Below are 20,485 nucleotides of genomic sequence, written 5' to 3' on the forward strand. Positions count from 1 at the left end.
CATTTTGAAACCAAAATGTGAATTGCGATTCTTGGCAATAACGCTCAAACCAATGAGAGACAAAATTGATCGCAAAGAAATTTTGAAAATGAGCCACCAATTGAAAAAAAAACATCCGAGCTGAACGAGGTAAAATACGCCCACAATTAATTTTTCATTTAACTAGAAATTTTTTAAATTATGAATTTGCCAGTTGGTTTCATAGCCAGTTCTTCGCGCATCGACATCTGAGACCAATTTCCAGTCGCACCGTTATAAACTAGAGACGCAGCCGATGAAGCTCGCCTTCTTCTTGACAATAAAAACTCTCCTTTTCTATTTTCGGAACTCAAATCTTCTTCGTCATTTCCATCTTGCATAAAACAGCCTGCAGTTTTAGCTCTTTTTAGTCGCCGTTCTTCTGCCGCTTCTGAATACTTATTTGGAGGTCTTTCGTTCAGTCTCGCAGAATTCCCAACTTTTAGATATCCTTGGCATCTAACTCGGTCATTTCTCGGCTCCTCTTTCAAATTACGCAGCGAACTGTTTTCTCTGATTATTTTGTTGTAGTTTGTATCTAATGATGAAAGGGTGTAACTTTTGGGTAGAAACGGTCTTTTAATAACTGGCGTGGGTTCTTTGCCAGTTGTCAGTGTAAATACTTTCGGAGGTAAAGGGGAGAATAGGAAAGGTGATCGATTGGGCTCTGGTAAACCAGAAATGGAGTTCAAGTTTCTCAGACGGCACTGGAGATAATTTCTCTTTGCCTCGTAAGAGCAAGGATAATACTCCATTTTTATGGATACGCAATTCAAACCATACTGTATCTTCTTAATTCAACTTTTTAAACAGACTTAGACATTTTTAAACAACTTTCAATCCAAAACTTATTGACAAATTTGTAGCTATCAAGTATTTGATCAATAAAATTATTTTCAAACTCAAACGGAAAAGTCCAGGTGTTTCTTAACGCCAATTGATAACAAATTCTGTCTAGTTTGTTCTCTGTTTATTTTGGAACGGAAATGATCACAAGGTTTCATCACCGAACAAGTCAAAAGCAAGATGAAAAACAGTTTGATCAGCAGTCAGCATTCAAATATGGTCATTCAAAATATATCAAAAAAGACAGCCATCTTTTAGAACTGCACTGAATTATAAATACACTAAATTGATTATTCCGGGGAAACTTAAACTACTCAAACAAAACAAACATTAAGAAACTGATGAATTAGACAATTCTATATGGGGACTAAATTTTTTTTAAAGAATTGCAAACGGAAACAAATTCATTGTTGACGGCAATGCAGCAGATGTTGGTAGATGTAAATTAAATGTTATGAATTTTTTATTAGAAGCAGCCTCAGGCAAGCTTAAACGTAGAAGCTATCGACTATGCAGTTTTTCAAGCAGACACAATGTACCAACTCGGTAGTTTAAACATGGAGTACTACAAAATCGATATACCGAGAACTTGCAACATCAAAGGAATTTTAATCATAATTCTGGCACAAAATGATTGATAGATCAAGATCAATCGAAGATTAAACAGCTACATTTTCAAGCCAAACCGATACCTCTACGAGCAGTTAAGTATGTCATATAAGACATCAGCCATTTGGAAAAGAGTCAATGAATGCAAATTAACAGAAAAAATACTGATTTGTTTTTAAAGCCCATTTTTCGAAATTCGAAAAAAAATAGATGGACTTAGAGCTCTTTGAATTGCTATAACATTTTATTTCTATTCCGCTGGAATCTGAACAACAAATTCCACTTTCGAAACTAGAAATCGATCACGTTTTCTCTTGCCATTTCCTCTTTCACTATTGGAGAGCAAATTTTGCCCACCTTCTAGCAAACGATCTTGAATTGAACTCAAAATGTGCACGTATACCTAAAAGCAGTCATAAATGCAGTAATATGTATCAATGCCCTTTCTGTTCTGTTTGAAGAACTTTAACACTTTTCCTGAAAAACAATCATCACTAGCTATATACGAGTCAGAGCTACGTTCATCGAAAACAAAGACCGAAGCGCTCATTCATTTCTAGTCAATAATTTAAAAACATAAAAAAAAATTGCACTATTTACAACTTTTCAAACGCTTCCCGAAAATCTCGTGCTAGCTGTTTGATCCTCTCTGGTCTAGGTTGAAGGCAATCGCCTTATATGTCATTTACGAATATGAATTTTTGGGTTTTCAGGAGTGGGACTCCGTTTGCTTTAGCAGGGTGTCTATAGCATTTATTCAGCCAATTTATAGTCCCATATCGATACTGCTGACCAATTAAACCCAAAATTTCTACTCTTACATCGCATTTCAAGCATGTATAATTCAAGTATTCCATTTCAAGCTACGCATTAAGCGGTTAGTTCTTCGGCCCAACAACATGTTCTTCCCGCTCATAACTTTTTGAAATTGTAATCTGACCTTTTCCAAATACATTGCGCATAAAAATGCTCACAATAGTTCCTCCTGAACATGACATTGATAATGTTTTTCTTAAAACTTTTTTTCACTAACAAAACTTTTTGATTTTTTATTGAAAATTTTTCGCACTTTGGTCATAAATTTGTCATTGATAAGCGTCACTTGCCTGGCATTTGGAAGATAAAATTCAAAGGATATTTAAAAAATCAAAATTCAATACAGAGGCGAAGCTTTTCATCACAAACACTAGCCAGAACACGACAAAAAGCAGATCTATAAAGTGCAATAAAAACCTTATTATAAGCCTCGAATTAGTTAAAATTCGGCTACGTCTCGGATTTGATCTGCGACCTAGAGATAAAGAATCTCACGCACTAACCACTCAGCCACGGACGCTTAACAGTTCAAAGAAAAGCCATAAACAAAGTAGAAAACAGATGCTATGGACCTTCCACTGTTACAGATCGTGATTATAGCAAGTGCCACCAAATAAGCGAAGTTTTAATTAACCATTTTAGTTGTGAGTTAGATTAGAAAAGGTTCGTACTAATACACTACGCTGACGGCTAGTGTAAAAAAAACATGAGCGAACAAACTGGGAGACTTTTTCCGGGAAATATGCGAACAAAAAAGGCTCTTAAGAACGCCTTCACTTCGTGCATTGATGCTTAATAAAATTATCAACACTACCCCTAACACTCATGAGTACAAGCTGACCTGTAAATTGAATTCTTCCCGTCATCATATCATGATATCATCAACGGTACCTTTCAAAACCCCATAACTAATTCGAAGTGTTGGAAACAAAAAATAGGCCATAAATAAACCGAATGTTTTGATGGAAACAAAAAAATAGGCCATAAATAAACCGGATGTCTGCACCGGATGTTTTGATATTCTCATTGATAGATATATTTTATTTGGTCAATTGGAGATAAAGACCAGGACTATTTTCACAGGTGAATCTAATTTTAATTTATCAATTTACACAGAGGCGAAGTTGCACATCGCATACAAAACAAAAATATGACCGATAACGCTACTCGGAAAAAATGAATGAGTAAAACTTTGAGTCTACAAAATTTCATAAGTGACGCACGCCAATTATGAGTCTACATAATTGCTAACTGACCCAAGCCAATTATGACGTATTAGCAGTACCAGTCAATTTGGAAAAAAAAGAATTTACCAAATAACATGCCTCAATTTATAGAGCGGACGCATTTTAACTAGTATACGAAAAAGTTCATTAAAAACATCCGACCCTTCACAGGTTCTAATCTTTTTATTTTGTTACTGGCCTCCTTCCCTACCTCTACGATACAGATCCATGATAACTTGAAGCTAAAGTGACATTTGAATATAATGTATGTGTTAATATCCTTAGCATTGACTTAAAAGCAGGATCAAAATGAACACTTTCGAAATGAACACATTTTGTCGCAACAATTGCATTGCAACAAAATTTGAGACTTAGGCTGGAAAAAATATATAGTTCATACTATAACACAAGCTTTGCTTGTGTAATAAGCTAACCTGTTTATTTATATACAGATGGCGTGCTAGATTTAAAACCTGTTTTGATAGCTGCATTCTCAGTAGGCGAGCGGTTCTTTTAGGTTTAAATATTTCTGAAAAAAGATCATGTTACTACTTACGGAATGCACTTGGTGTCGTGTGGACATCTGATATCATCGCCGAGACAGGCTCCCGAGGTCGGATCAACAGTCGGGTACTCGGGCACAGGAGTTGTCGTAAATTTCCTATCTTGACACAGATCTTCCGCTTCATCTGCTCCGTTCGTGCATTGTTTTGTTTCGTCGCACAATTTGTCTCTGTACACACACTCTGGCTTCTCGTCGGTTGATGTTGATTTACAATCGAACTAAACCAGAAAAAAATGTCATTTAAAAAAAATTGCAACTGTGTTTTCAACCAGCAACCATACATCAAAATTCTGATATTCTCGCTTTACGAATATAACCAACAGACCGTCAATAGAACCGAAAAAAGACGACTCAATGAAACGTCTATTTATTTCGCATCATACCATTTTTGTTGTTGGAAAAACTTTAAAAAAAAAACGTCTCGAATTAGTTGAATTAAAAAACAACCCACAAAAACTATTCACGAAAAAAGACCTAAATAGATGCCTTCACATCGTTTATTGATATATTCCATGAAAAACGGCCAAGTTAAAAAAAAGTGAGCTGTTCATTTGCGCCGATATCTTATTTGAGTGAATGACAAGAAGACGAGTCTGATCTAGACAGTGAATTTATTAATGAGCAAAACAAACAAAATAAATACATTTTGGCGGTTAATTGAACATATTAGGCGGTAAGAAATCTTTTGACGATTTAATTACTTATTATATTTTCTTCTAATTGAGTGCCTTGCCTCTGCTTTGTTTGCTTTCCTGTTTCTCATAACTGCTTATTAAGTTCATTGTCTAGATCAGACCCATCTCCTTGTCTCGCCCTTATTGGTTCTACCACAGTATAATAATCTTCAGCAGCTTTTGATATAACCGTTTAGGTGGCGTATCACGAGCCGAATACCCGAAAAAAAAATCGTTCCCGGATAGCCGAAAAAAAATTTGTTCCCGCAGAGCTGACATCTTTTTCGTTCTCTGATATCCGAAACGTTCAGATTCGCTCCGAACCAAAAATCAATCGTTGAAAATATTGAATTCTCGTATCATATATGAAGAAAAACTTATTCCCATTATGACCCTCCCCAAATAAATTATAGACCCTCAAATTAAAACTTTTGTACACAAAAGCGAAGCTGCGCATCGCAAACACTTGCTAGAACGCGACAAAAAAGCAGCTTTATACAGTGAATAAAGAAAATAGAAATAAGCCTCGAACTAGTAAAAATTTGCTACGTATCGGATTCGAACATGCGAATAGGGCAATAAATTGCGAATGCTATGCAGCAAAAGTGGCAACAAATTCAAATATACGCAATTTGGCATGTAATAACTTGAAATATGACCAACTGCCGGCATCCACGCTAACTTTGTATGTAACAAATTAGAAAGCATAACGCCAAATTATGTATAAACTAAGCGTTTCGAAATGATTGCAAGATTTATTGAGATGAAAAAATTCTGAAATCGAGTTTTTGTTTTATTGTACTGATATTTGAAGCAAATAGTTTTTTTTTCGGTTCATTTGAACAAAAAGAGCTGCATCAACTGTGTTAATGTATAACTAATCGAATGTCAAAGCACATGCTATCAAAAAGCTGAACAAGTGCCCCAAAATTGGCACCGATATTTGCGACTTCGGTTAGAGAAAAAGAATAACCGTACTATCAAACCACCTCATATAAGTTCGCAAGTGTAATAATGGGTGAAGTTTTGTTTTAAAAATCAAAGTTCTGATCGACGTCTTTTATTTGATCAACGAAATTTTAGCTATTCCGAAACTTTATCGAAGATCTTACTTTCGACATAACTTTCTGCGACGTCGCCCAGAGACAAAAATTTGTAAACAATCTGGCAATATATCGCGGTCTTTTACACTTTTGTGACGCGTGCTCCCCGCGACCCTCTCAAGACACTTATTTAATACTGCTGTTCTTTGGTAATTTACTTGATAGTCGAATTAATTTTTCCCAGATAGCCAAAAACCTTTGTTATCGGATAGCCCAAATAATATTTTGTTCCCGGTTAGACGAAAAACATGTTGCATATGAAAGTAGTCACAATTTGATAGCTATTTAATTCCACGAAAGCAAAGATAATACACAAACTAATGCTATACGTTAATTGGATTTTTTGCTAACTTAGTTTTAAAAAAGATGTTTTAATATTTCGAATAAAAGTAGTGTACATTTTGTGACAAACTTGCCTTTTTAGTCTTTGTTTTGTTTTGGTGCTAAGAAGCTTAACACGAGTTCTTTTAGTTTTTTTTCGGCTATCCGGAAATGCTGCTCTTTAAGGACGCATTATTACAGCTACTGTTACAAATTCTGAACAAATTGCACAGCAAAAACTTCTAATTCGTTTGAGCATGAATAAACTTTTGATTAGGTTCAATAAATCAAATCTTGCGTTAATCAGGACACAACAATGGTCCTCTGTAAATAGTTAAGCATAGCTCGAACATTGGTCTGTTCCTTTGTGACTTAAAGGCCGTAACTTCAAAAAGTAAGACTAGTTCACCTGAAATTGTGGATCGCATTTATCTGCACACTGCTTCTCGTCGGATCCATCGTCGCAATCGTCGTTCCCATCGCACTTCCACTGATCTGGGATGCACTTCCGGTCCCGGTCACATTTGAACCCACCCGCTGTGCACTCTTCCATGTTGTCCGAATGGAGAGTGATGACGCAATTGTCTTCGTCAGAGTGGTCGTTGCAGTCTTGATCACGGTCACATCTGAAAGAAAAACGAGAACTTTTACAATTTGTCCAAAATCACTTCGAAAAAATTCACTTCTTAGAGGTTTTCCAAAATCACTTTAAACTATAAGAATAAAAAAACACAATAACTTGTAACAGAATTAACAGAATTGGATAAAAGTTTCTGTTTCATATTCAGCTGGTGTCTCAAACCATTATGTTGGTGGGGAAGTAACATCGACAAATTGACCTTTTAAAAAACTATTTAAGAACACAGCCAATCGAAGATTGGAAAAGAGTAATGAACGCAATACATAAAAAAACACTGATTTTCTTGAAAAAATCTCACCTTTCGAATTTCAAAGAAAAATGTAGATGCTCTTTTAGCTCTTTGAATTTCTAGAACAATCTATGATTGGTGCTTTTTTGATAACAAAAGCCCAACTCGAGAAACCTGGATCAATAGGTAAAGATTTTATTCCGCTGGAAATCTAAAAATTAAATTCCGCTTTCGAAACTAGAAATCGTTCGGTTTTTTTCGCACCATTTCCACGTTCGTATTTGGATAATGCTATTTACGTCACTTTCACCAGAAGAATTTCAATTGAACTCAAAAAGTGCATTATACCTATGTGCATCAATATTTTAAGACTTTTGCTGAATGAAAAACAAACAAAAAAATCAGCAAGACCTATTTAAGAGTCTTCAGTATGTTCATTACTCCTAAACAGAAACATGACGACAGAGCGTGTTCTATACTTTTTACACAGAGGCGAATTTTCACTTCGCATACACAAGCAAAAATATGACCGATAACGCTACTATGAAAAACTAAATGAGTAAAACTTTGAGTCTACAAAATTTCTTAAGTGACGTACGCCAATTGTGACGCATTAGCAGTACCAGTCAATTTTGAAAAAAAGACAATTTACCAACTAACAGGCCTCAATTTATAGAGCAGTCTATGGAGCAGTGATAACATGAAAAATTTAAATATAATAAAACAAAAACAATTTTTTTTATTTGAGATTTTGTGAAAATCATCCCGCCACACGCCATATTAAGTACAAAGTGATAAATTTCGCTCCTAGTAGCAAATCAAATATGGCAAATGAGCTTCCTTCAGCCAATTTGAAACGATTTCTTTGACGGATTAAAACTCCCCTTACGCGTTAATAGCGCGAAATATATCGTGCGTTAATTTTCCCAAATTGGCCAAAATAGCAATTTTTAAACCCCCATAACTTAACGAAAAAAGACCACAGGTGAATTATCCTTCCAAATTTAAGCTCACTTTTTGAATGATATAAAAACATTCCGTAAAAATGGCTAGTTAAAAAGTCGAAATTTGTCTGACGAAAAAAAACCACCCCGAGCACAAATATTCTGTTACTTTTGTTAAGAAAGTCGGAACAATAATAGTCTGTATTATAATCCATAGCATTGGCTTTACTTAATAGTTGGTTATTGATCAAAATGAACAATTTCGAAATGAACACATTTTAACGCAATATTTGCGACTTAAGTTGGAAAAAAGATAGTTCATACTATAACACAAGCATTGCTTGTGTAATAAGGGGCTATTAAGTTGAAATATTTGTAGCTCATTCTAGTGACTCAATGCATACTCACCTCCAATCAGATGGAATACACTTCTGAGTATTGCACTGGAACTGACCCTCGGCACATGCTGGGTATTGACACTCTTCCTCGTCCGACTCGTCTCGCTCGCTGCCCTTCTCGCCACAGTCAAAGTCAAAGTCACATCTCCAAATGTTAGGGATACACTTCTTGGTCAGTTTGCACTCGAACTCGTAGTTTTGACATTGCTGAAATTGGGCAAGAAACTGTTCAACATACGCTTCAATTTTCCGGTATCGCATTATGAGCGTTTTATGAGGATAATGAGGGTCTACCCACTTAAACTATATTCAGGAATAATATGATTTATTCTCAAATAATTTGATAACATAGCAGAATAGCACTCACAAAGACGGAATGGCGGGAAAAAATTTATATTTTTTTCAAGAAAAAAAACAGTGCGAAGCTCTGCTTCGGAAGAACAAGCAAGAAAACAGCAAAACACGGTCAAAACGTCAAAAAATGGCTTCTTTCTGAAGTCAAGACTAATTTCTACAAATTAGGTCGTAGACGCATATGCAGGGAAGAATTTCACAACCTGAATTTCACAAGAATTTCACAAAAACTGTCAAAAGTAAAAAAAAATCTTTATCTTCTAAAATTGGAACAGGCGCTGATGCAGGGAAAATTCCCATGACCAATTCTTTTCATTAATCCCAGATTTGGGGGGGGGGGGGATTTTTGACACAAGCGAAAAAAGGGGAAAGGTAGCTCTAAAAAGCGAAATAAGAAATAGTAGAAATAAGAAAAAGTAGAAGCAAGCCTCGAATTGGTAGTACTTTTGCTATGTGTCGGATTCGAACCTGCCAATTCGAGACTTTGAGCCTCACGTTCTTCCCTCTCAACCACAGACGCTTAACGATTGGCAAGCACTAGCGAAAACGCAACAAAAATGCAGCTCTTTAAAGTGGAATTAAAAGACTAGAAATAAGCATCGAATTAGTAACAATTCTGCAACGTGTCGGATACGATCCTGCGATCTAAAGATTAAGAGTCTCATGCGCTTACCACTTAGCCACGGACGCTCTAGCAATACTATCACAAATAAAGCAGAGAACAGATGCTTTGAAAATTCCAATGTTACAGATGGTGATTATAGCAAAAGTCTCACAAAATGTCTCACAGAGTCATGCTTATACACTGAGTTCGCTAGTGTAAAATGATCAAAACGTCAAAAATGGCTTATTGAGACACTATTTTTTATGAACACGTATGGGATGTTCTTTTGATTAAACTTTCTTCTCAGATTCGACTAGCGGAGTATGCTGGTACGTATAATAAATAGCGTATGTCCGACTTTGTAAATCGGTACTAATCAGCAAAACTTTTCCAAAGCGTCAAATAGTAAATTGAAAAATAAGAAATCAAATCCAATAGATTTTCACATTACCTGTTTTTATCAAACGCGAATTGTCACTAGCCACTAATAAAACAGCATCAGATGCTATTAAATTGCCAATGATTGGATATATGAATTTTTACGCAAACTCTAAACAACTTTAAAACGATTGATCTTTAAATGCTATTAGAAGCCGCAAATTATGTCTCAAACTCAGCTTCTCCTTGCGATGTGCTATCCACATCCCAGGTAAAAAAAAACTGATGAGCAGCTGGCAACAAGTGCCACTCAGCAGGATAAAATAATCCTTAAAAGAGAGCGAGTATCCTGACTGCTTCAAAGCTGTAGTAAAAACAAAAATTAAAAAAAGAAAATGCTGATCCGGAAAAATTGGCATCATACAGACCTCTCTCAAATCTTTTATACTTTGATAAGTTGATCGAAAGACTACTTTTTCAACAGCTGATAGAATACGTAGAAACGAATAACCTTATTGATAAACGGCAATCGGCCTACAAAGAATTCTTCTCCACGGAAACTGCCCTGCTTAGCACGTCATCAAGTTTTCTGCCACAACTCGATAATAATCACACCACTCTTGTCATTGAACTTGACCTATCCGCAGCCTTTGATACGTTAAATCATAAGGTTCTTATGCATGTATTGAAGAATTCGATGGCAGTAGACATCAACCCATAAAATTAATTCAATCCTATTTGAACGGCAGGGACAGAGATTGAAAATAAACGATTCATATTCAGATTTTCTTCCAATAACGACTGAAGATCCACAGGGTTCTTTTGGGCCCACTCATATTCTCAATTCATGATTGTCAAAAAACCACCAAAAAACTTGAATCTATTGTTCCCGAATTTAGAGTAAAGGGATATACTTTTAATTTTAAATTGAAAAGTAAAACGCTTGGGTTTACGCTTGACTCGTTTACGCTAACTGTGGTGTTCAGAAAATTGCAGTTATGACGGGCACAAACAAATTGTGTAATAAAAGAAGTCGACGAATCATGGCGGAAGGGGCCGTAGTCGAAAAAATGCAGCTATCTAAATTATGGTTTCAAAATTGCTTTGTTTCCTTGATTGGCAGAAAATGTCACACCCGAACAATAAGAAGATTAAATGAATGTTATAAACGTCTAGCATGAGACTACAACATCCCCTTAAAAGTTTAGATACAGAAGACCTGTATCATCAGATGGTCTGCATCCAGACATCTCATCAATGAGACAGCTAGACCGAGATTTTCAAAATGTCCAGCATATAGTTCTCTTCTGCTTGCTGTGCTTTGAATATGGTCGCATGAGATCTCTTCGAGCACAAAATTGATTGATTATTTTAAAGATAATTCATCACAAAGTCATTGAAAACTTGTTTTTAATATGTTTTTTATCGACTTTTTGAGCGTACTCTACTTCCATTTTTTTTGTTCATCGCCATTCTTTTGTTCGCTGTTACCTGCTGAAGTTAGTAAAAGATGGAGGCCTAAGATCTCTTTTCCTGCCTAAATTTGTGTTTTATTCGCTTTCTGGATTATAAGTGTCATATGGTCATTTTCACCCGGGTTATCGAATTTTTGTTATCGATCAGCAAAGTTGATTAAAAACCTTTACTTGTTCAACTCCTTCGGTTTTGGAAAGACAAAATGATGGCTTAAGGTTTTTTGCTTTCTCTTCGTCTAGTCCTGTGTTAAATTCTGCACCCATGGTCGCTTTAGGCCTGTTAGAAAATCATCACTGCGAATATTCGAGAAACAAATGGATTTCGGCTCCGAAAATTAGAAAAAATAGGAAAAATTAGAGAAAATCACCCACGTCGTCGAATACCAGAATATGGCGTTAAGCAAACTGATGATGATGATGATGAAATTCAAGAAAACTGAAAAAATGGCTGATTTTATTTGATACACTAACGAGAAAAAATATATTGTCTCAGGGCTCTTTGAAGTTTAAGAATCTCTCGTGGATTTATTCGTGTGATAAACCTAACCCCTAAATGAGAAAACCGAATATTTCTGTATGTGATTTATCTGAATGTATGTATTATGTAGACTGTATGTATTTTTCACACTTACTAACCTAAACACACTTCGAAATCGAAATTTTTTGCGCAATTTGCACTTTAGTTAGAGCGCGAATTTGAGCATCAACCCTAAAAATATCACGACCAAAATAAACGTCCTCATTTTGTTCATTGACACTTAGAAGACTAAAAAAAATAATGAAAAAACAATTCAGCTCGTTCATTTAGACCAAAAAAAAATGAAATCCTAGATTCAATTAGCCTATTATCAAATCAACCTAATGAACAAATCTTATTGAGCTATCAAACATTGCATGCAGAGACAAATTTAAATTAGTAAAAAAAGATTCGAAAATGAAGCGGTTAGAACAAACCAAAACTTCGCGGACAAACCATTGTCTTTGAAAGAAAGAAAGAATATGTTTTTCCTTTTATAAACAATATATCAGCATAATTAAATTTACCACATTTAAAGCAGGAACGGATAGACAACGGGACCTGTTGGTCCACTAAAAGTCTACCCTTTTATTCAAATTAAACATCTCTAATGAAACAAATCAAATTAAACAATACGAGCAAATATATTTTTATTTAAATACAAAAGCTACAGCTCGTGAAAAAAAAAATATATATATATATATATATATATTTATAAATTTATGTTGACATTAACTAACTATTGAATTAGTACCAAACTTAACAATACTTCCGGGGCGCTGTAATATTATATGTATATATTTTTTTTTTTTCCAAGTTTTTCAAAAAAAAAAATTTAACCAGACTAACCGGCTTCATTACATCTGCCAATCAAATTTGTATATCGAACCTTGTAAAAAGTCCATGTTATAGCTTTTCTGGTAAAAAGTCGGTCTGGTTAAAGGTGAGTCACCGCTTTATTGACACTTCTTACCTTTTCTATTTATGCATGAGGTAAAACAACAACGCATTACCAGCCATTCAAGAGTAGATACGTGTCTTTAAAAGGAAATAAACAAAAATGTAGCCACGCGTAACACGCTTCTCGATAAACGCAGAGAAAAAGTAGAAAAGTAAATTAAAATATCTAATTAGAAACTTAGCTTCTCACCAGTTGCATTGAAGTTCAAACCTAATCGTTCAAACTTAGACGACAAAAACTGAGACGAAACCCACTAAGTCCAAAAAAATCCACTAAGTCAAAAATCTAGAATGCTTGTCTCGATTTGTCTAGTATAAAATGCATTTTAAAAAAACAACTTAAATTAGGAGCGCAAAAAATAAAAGCGGTTGCAAAACCGAAAATATTTGCGCTGACACTTGTTGAGCTGATATTTTTTTATGATAACGCTTAAAAACGAAAAAAAAAAACGTTCCCGAACATACAAACGAAAAGAAAAATCAAAAACAATTGTTGAGAGAACGAAATCAGTAAACATAGCCGATCGTAGACTGGAAAAGAGTAATGAACTCAAGTAAACAATAAAAAACACTGGTTTTGTTGAAAAAATCTCACTTTCGAATTTCAATGAAAAAATAAATGCCCTTTAAACTCTATTTCTAGAACAAATTATGATTGTCACTTCTTAATAACATTAACCCAACTAGAGAAAAAAAGATCAATGGGTGAAGCTTTTATTAAATTCCACTTTCGAAACTAGAAATCGTTCACGTTTTTCGCGCCATTTCCACGTTCGTATTTGGCGAGTGCTATTTACGTCACTTTCAGCAGATGAATTTCAATTGAATGCAAAAAGTGCATATATACTTAAGTGCATTCATAATTGAATCAATATGTATGACAGCACATTTTAAGACTTTTTATTAGAGCACATTTTTACAGCACATTTATTAGAGCATTTTAAGACTTTTTCTTAAAAAAATCATAAAGATCTACATAAGTGTCATCACTACGTTCATTACTCTCAAAAATCTTCACGATGGAAAATTTCAGAGAACCGGTTGTACATTTTTCGGCGCTAGCACTTTGATTGCTGAAAAGCATAAATTGTTCTTCTTTCGACAAAAGAAGTTGAATAAAATAACAGAATGCAAAGAACTTTAAGAGCAGGCGATTGGAAATTTTTTGCCGAAAAACAATAAAAAAAAATCACAATAACTCTTCCTTTAAATTTCCGTTGTTCCGCCGTGAAATCACAAACTTAATCCTTTATTGAAAGTGACGCTATTTCTGACTGACATCATTTACACTTGGCAGTCATCTTCAATTGAATTCAATTAAGTAGTCATGCTCATTTTCAATTGAAAGCAATATTTTCATTCGTGAGCTTGAAAGTTGAATTATAAATAAAAATTCACGAAGTCAGAAATTGGTGCAAGTCAACTAGAGGCTCAGCTAAAGCTGGAGGTACCTGTTTGATAATTGTTGAATTTGTTGTACTGATGCGGAATTAAGTAGGTAATTTCAAAAATTGGGCTTCTTTTTGTGATTTTGGAAATTTCCCCGGATTTAATTTTTTGTCAAAATTTTACGGCAGAGCATCTTAAGTATGGAGGTTTTCCACAACATGTTGCCTCGATTAAACCCTTGATATCAGATTGAGTTGTTTTCGAGAAGCCAAAGTTTCAAAAAACGGACAAGAAATCAAAACATTGACTTTTCTGATGGCCATAATTTGTGTTAAAAATTTTGGACAGAAACGCTCACACAGGGTAGTTCGCTCAACCCTATCTCTTTTAAACCCAAAATCGCATATTTGGCATGTTAGTTTTCAAGTCAAGTTAAAAAACTGCATAACACGTTCAAAAAACATTAAAAAAACATTTCCGAGGGTCAGAACTTTGTGTAAAAAAACGTGGACTTAACTGTTTATGCAAGGGAGCCTCTCACAACCTTTTCTTCCCATTGAAACCAAAACCTCTGATTTGGGTGGGCAGTTTTTGAGAAAAGTCGAAAAGTTTCAAAAAAAAAACGATCAAGAAATCCAAAATTTGACTTTTCCGAGGGTCATTACTTTCGTGTAAAAAAAAAAAATTGGGCGTCGCTGCTTATGCAGGTGAGCTTCCCACAACCTGCTCTACCCATTGAATTCAAAATCTCAGATTTGGGAGGGTCGTTTCTGAGAAAATGTCAAAATTCCAAAAATTTAAGTCAAAAACTCCCCACACACTTTTTCGAAGGCTGTAGAAAGTGGGGCAAGGTAAAAAGAGCCTAGAAAATTACGCAAGCACACAGGACTTCCCATTGGTACCATTAAAAAAAATCGATAGTAGTTTTTGAGAAAAACTGAATTTTTTGAAAGTGAGAAAATGTTCCAAAGGGTCTCAAAAAAAACCCGATCCCATACACTTTCATAATACCAGTTTTTATCAAACAGGATTTAAGAAAGATGCGACTGACGAAAGAACACTAACTTCATTCAGTATCACATATGGGTATGAAAAATTAGTTCGAACTATGAGCTTTATATGACAACACTCATGTATTACCACATCATATGTAAAAGCGAACAGCTACAAATGACAGTCACAAACCTCAGAGTCCTAAACAAAATCAATCATCAGTTATATCAGATCACAATTCTGCAATCAATTTTATAAGGCTGCTTGCTAACATAAACTCATTTATCCAATCATACTTAAACTTTATAGGAACAAAATAGTAATGCATTGGAAAACAAGAGACGGCTCAAACAAGAACACATTTTAAAACGAAAATTAAGAAATTTCTTATAAACGAAAACAATCAAGACTAATACTGAAAAATTTAAATGCCTCTGATCACATTGTGCTTGTATTTTTTCGGATCTCTTCAAATTTTCACTCTTATTTATAAATTAGGAATTTTGAAAATTTTATCATTAGGAAACCGGGTCACCCTCATTATATTTAAAAACCCTCTGTTATGTATAAATGCGGCGTTTTAAAAATTTCAATATTTTCACACTGGATAGCATTTTTTTAAAGCAACTGAAAGAAAGAAAAAAAACATTACACGAAATATCTATAATTGGCAATTTTTGATTGAATCGAAGCAATTGGAGAGAACTTGATCGCTAGATAGTTTTCTGATATGAACTAGAATTCTAGAACCAAATTAACTTTTGAAATTTCATAGTAAATTTAGCGTGTAATTGAACTAAGAATTAGTTTTTTTAGCAGCTAAACCTTTTAAGCGGCTCTAGAAGGTTCCCATAATCACTGTGCCGGATCTTTAAAAAATACTAGATCAATTAGAATTTTATATATAATTTGCAAAAAAAAACAAGGATAACCGGTTACTGTGCACGTAGCACAGAATGTTCCGACCATAGACCTAAAAAATACTTTTTTAAAGTTTTTTCAAGATTAGTGTCCTTTTTTTCTGCGCGGTGTGATAAAAGGATCTGGACGCAAACTCGAACTTGGGCATATTTGAGTGACATAGTGAAATAGTTCAACTTCAATTTATTACATAGAGCGAATCTGATGCCGAAAAGTTTCAGTTTTTCTGAGCAAGCAATTACAGCTGAGAAACTTAGAACAATATATTTATGAAATATTTATATCATGAAGCGAATCGCTCCACGAAGAGTGCGAGTTTTTTTGAGCAAGATATTCAAGCTATGAAGTTATTTTTAGATCATTAGGGTATTTTAGATCATAAAACTTTGAGTTTTTATAAGCAAGATATGAAACTTAGAAATTCTTCAAGTTATTTTATAAGAGAAATCGGATGGCGAAAATTTTAATTTTTAAAGCACTTCAGGCAAGGAAACTTTGAAGTGTTTTAATTAATTCATGGAGAGAATCGGAAGTTTTTCTCAAGCAAGATATTCAAGTTATGAAATTTTGAAAAATTTCATGTTGTTTCAGACGAAATCGGTTCGCGTAACATTCAAGCTATTCTAACCAAGGTATGAAATTTTGAACTTTTTTATTGTAGCCATTCAAGCAATAAAACTTTGATATATTCAAAGTTATTTCATAGACCGAATCGGTTCGAGAATACTTTATGTTTTTGTAACCAAGCTAATCAAACTATGAAGCTTAGAAATAGTTTATTTTAAGTTATTTCAAGAAAGGAATCGAATGGGGAAAAGTTTTAGTTTTTCAATTGGAGCCGCTCAACAGATAAAACTTTAAAATATTTCCAACGCCGAATCGGTTCGTTAAAATTTGATTTTTCTAAAGCAAGCCAACCAAGCTATGAAACTTTGAAATATTTCATGTTAGTTCATAGACTGAATCAATTGGCTCAAAAATCTGAAGCGTCAGTTAGATATTGACAGAAGAATTCTTGAACAGTCTAAATTCTAATGTTTTTTTAAATGTTGGGCTCAATGATTGTTGGGCTCTTAACCATGGCGTCTTATGGCAGCTAAAACATGGCATTCACTTTTCTGCCATTCGTTTTAGATATTAGATTTTTAGATATTAGATATTTAGATATTAGATATCGTATTAGATAAGATAATATAAGATAAAACAAGATAAGATTACATTTATTATATAAGATTTATTTAATATATAAGATGCGTCGAAATATCGGACTACAACTTCGACCTCTCTTAGCCGAATTAATTTGTAAGGCTTTTTCCTAAAAGGAAAGCACAAGACCACCCACCCGACCTTATTAACAATGATCAGTTACATACCTCGTATTGGCACTGTTTCTCGTCCGAGTTGTCCCCGCAGTCGTCGCTGTGGTCACACTGCCACGTGCGAGGTATACAGACATTATTGTCACAATGGAACATCGAAGCACCACACATCCCTTCAACAAACAATAAAATTTATATTGACCTGTTATTTGAATTTGAAAATGAACTTAACTGCACTTGTCAAGTTCAACTGTTTAGACAGAGAGGCCTTTGTCTTTGTGTCCTCAATGAATTACTTTCACTTGTGAATCAAAAACATCTCTTGAAAACTGCATGAGACGACCTTCTACGATCAGAGCATTATTGAATCAGAGAAAAGTCAAACAGTCAGAAGTTTAAAGATCTATACTCGAACACCAAATCCCCCTGCTCAAGCTAAACTAGACAAAAAAGTTCAAAAATATTCACATTAAGAAACAATTTTCGTACTACTTACAATACTCGTAATCATCAATTTTTGGGCCTAAATACAAGTAACTGCGTAAAATTTCAGATGCGAATAATAGAAAAACGATACTTCAGACTTGATCTGTGTCTCAATTATGTTTTACAACATCACAATAGGTCAGCGAGAATCATCTTGCATACAGTCCAGCAGAGCGTTTTCTATGTAACAGTTGCTTGCTGTTAAAACTCGCAAAACGGACGAGCTCGTGTTTTCGTTCGTATTTCCTTAAAAAAAAACAAGATTAGATCGAATTTACTTTCTGCGCGTTTTTAGAGTCATCATTTTAAAATAAGTTCATTTTTATCGCATTTTCATGCAAGGCAAGTTTTTTTGATGAAATCAAACTACATCGCTTTTTCAAGCCGTTTTCAAATCCGTAACCGAAAAAAAGCTGGACTTGACTTTTATGTGCAATTTGCAGATTAAAGACAATCGTTAAACACAAATACCAAATGTGGAAAGCTTGAAGCGTAGTGATGTAACATGTATCTAGACGAGCGGAAAGGAGCCAAATGCTTCTAGAATTAAGATAGCTGCATCTCCTGGGGTTCGAGCACTTCTGTGCAATGCGTAGGTGGAACTAAACGGGTTCGGGATTTTCGGTCCGGGAAAATACACAACTTTCAGGCAGTTTTCGCGCCTTAGCGTAATCATTATATGGTCATTTTTGTAAAATTCTGCAATCTAACTACAAAAAGTGCACACCATGGAAATCGGTTTAACGACCTCTGCTTTACTCAGCAAACGTTATAGCCACGATACAACAGTGGCTTGCTGTTACCTCAACTGCTGATTGAGAGTTTGCATATATTGTAACTAAGTTGTTCATATTTTAAAAAAAGCGTGTAACGCTCCTCCGTTGCTTCGAATTTTTTTTAGAAATTATTAAAAATATATTCTCTTATATTGGAGAAAAATCTGCAACCTTTGAGTGTAATCTGACAGCAGCCAACAACAGGGTTCGTTATTTCAAATTTTGTTAAGTTTATTTGTTAGTTTTTTTTTATTCAAATTTTGAAAGACCAGAAATACCAAAATATCTAAATTCGTCGAAAAAAATTAAACTGACAAAAATGTCACAACTTGGATACTAAAAATATTTGAGCAGTCGCATTTGGAAACAAAATTTGCAACTCTTGAGAGTACTCTCACAGTGCCCAACTACAGGGTTGGGAATTTCAAGTTTAGAGAAACTTTTTATATTCAAGTTTTCGAAAAAAAAAATTGGAAAACCTTTAAAACGTCACTTCTAGAAAACTGCAAAAATTTGGGCAGTCATATGTGGAGGAGAGAATTGCAACCCCCGCGAGTACTCTGACAGCCCCAAATAAAGGGTTGCGCATTTCAAAATTTGACAAAAAAAGTTTTCTGAAAAATTGTTCAGGTTGACGAATATTGCCTCCAAATATGACTGCTCAAATATTTGTAATTTTTGAGTAATGACATTTTTTTGCGCTTTTCTCAGAAAATTATCGGAAAACTTTCAGTCATATTTGGAGGCAATATTCGTCAACGTGAACACACTCTGACAGCGCCCTCACCCTATTACAAGAAAGGGTGGCTTCGAACTTAATTAAAAAATTAAGAAAAAATTAAATTTAAGTCTTCTAAAAATTTACAGATAAAAACATCACATCTAGAAAGTACAAAAAATGTCACATCTCGAAAACAACAAATGTTTGAGTAATCATATTTGGAGGAAAGTATCGCAAAGCCTGATAAAACCCGAAAAACCCCCCATTACAACGAGGGGAATTTCAAAACTTGAAAAAAATGTGAATAAAGTTTTCTGAATTTTTTTTTTAAAATCACGAAAAACATAATATCTGGAAAAGTAAAACGATTTGAATAATCTTAATTGGAGGCGATATTGGAGGCAACCCCCGAAAATTCTTTCAGTCACAAAATAAAGGGTTGCGAAATTGGGGAAAAAGTACATTTAAATTTTATGAACTTTCTGAAAAAATTACGAAAAAACGTCAAATCGAGGAAACTACAAACATTTAAAACGTCATAATTGGAAATGAGATTCGCAACCCATGCTTAACCATGCTGTCAGATAGTACTCTGACAGCCCCCAACTGAGATGTTGGTAATAACAAAGTTTTACAATTTTTCGAAAAAATCGCAAAACGTCATATCTCTAAAACTTAGAGCAATTGAGCAGTCGCTTTTGGACGCAAGATTTGGATCTTGAAACAGCTGAGAGTACCCAACTACAAAATAGGGAATTTCAAATCTTGAACTTTTTAAAATCTAAGTTTTTCTGAAAAATTAAGAAATCATCAAACACGTCATATCTCAAAAACTACAAGGATTTGAGCAGTCATATAAAGAGGTTAAATTCGCAATCCCTTGAGGAACCCTGACATTGTGTTGCTTATTTTCAACTCGGTGAAATAAACACTAGATTCAAACTGGAAAATCGAAAACGAAAATCCTCAGGCATTGCAATATACGATATAGCTTAACCATGCATAAATACGTTATGACGTTAACTGTTGCAAAAAACGATTTAAAATGGCAAGATACGTGTCACACGCATTTAAATATAGTATAGATAGATAGATAGATAGATCGATAGATAGATCGATAGATAATGTAACACAGAAAGTTTTGGGCCAATAGAGGTCAGTTTTTTTTGTTCTTTTTTTTCGGGCCGAACGTTTTTTAAACAA

General features: G+C 34.4%; 2 protein-coding genes across 6 annotated transcripts in view; one reads left to right on the plus strand and one right to left on the minus strand.

Moving 5' to 3' along the window:
* The window catches only part of LOC134851053 (malate dehydrogenase, mitochondrial-like), a 340,885-nt gene that overhangs the window by 102,925 nt on the left and 217,475 nt on the right, over positions 1-20,485 (plus strand). The gene's annotated exons all lie outside the window — the stretch shown is intronic.
* LOC134851052 (sortilin-related receptor-like) overlaps positions 1-20,485 on the minus strand; it is a 68,404-nt gene that overhangs the window by 23,259 nt on the left and 24,660 nt on the right. For all 4 annotated transcript variants that reach the window (XM_063866948.1, XM_063866951.1, XM_063866950.1 and 1 more), the window contains 4 exons: positions 17,354-17,472; positions 8,400-8,596; positions 6,588-6,804; positions 4,072-4,298 (listed from right to left, as the gene is read on the minus strand). In XM_063866948.1, the coding sequence (XP_063723018.1) occupies positions 4,072-4,298; positions 6,588-6,804; positions 8,400-8,596; positions 17,354-17,472 (760 nt within the window). The remainder of the gene's footprint in view (positions 1-4,071; positions 4,299-6,587; positions 6,805-8,399; positions 8,597-17,353; positions 17,473-20,485) is intronic.

The sequence above is a fragment of the Symsagittifera roscoffensis genome, chromosome 7 (assembly GCF_963678635.1).
Source record: "Symsagittifera roscoffensis chromosome 7, txSymRosc1.1, whole genome shotgun sequence".
NCBI classification, from domain to species: Eukaryota; Metazoa; Xenacoelomorpha; order Acoela; family Convolutidae; genus Symsagittifera; species Symsagittifera roscoffensis.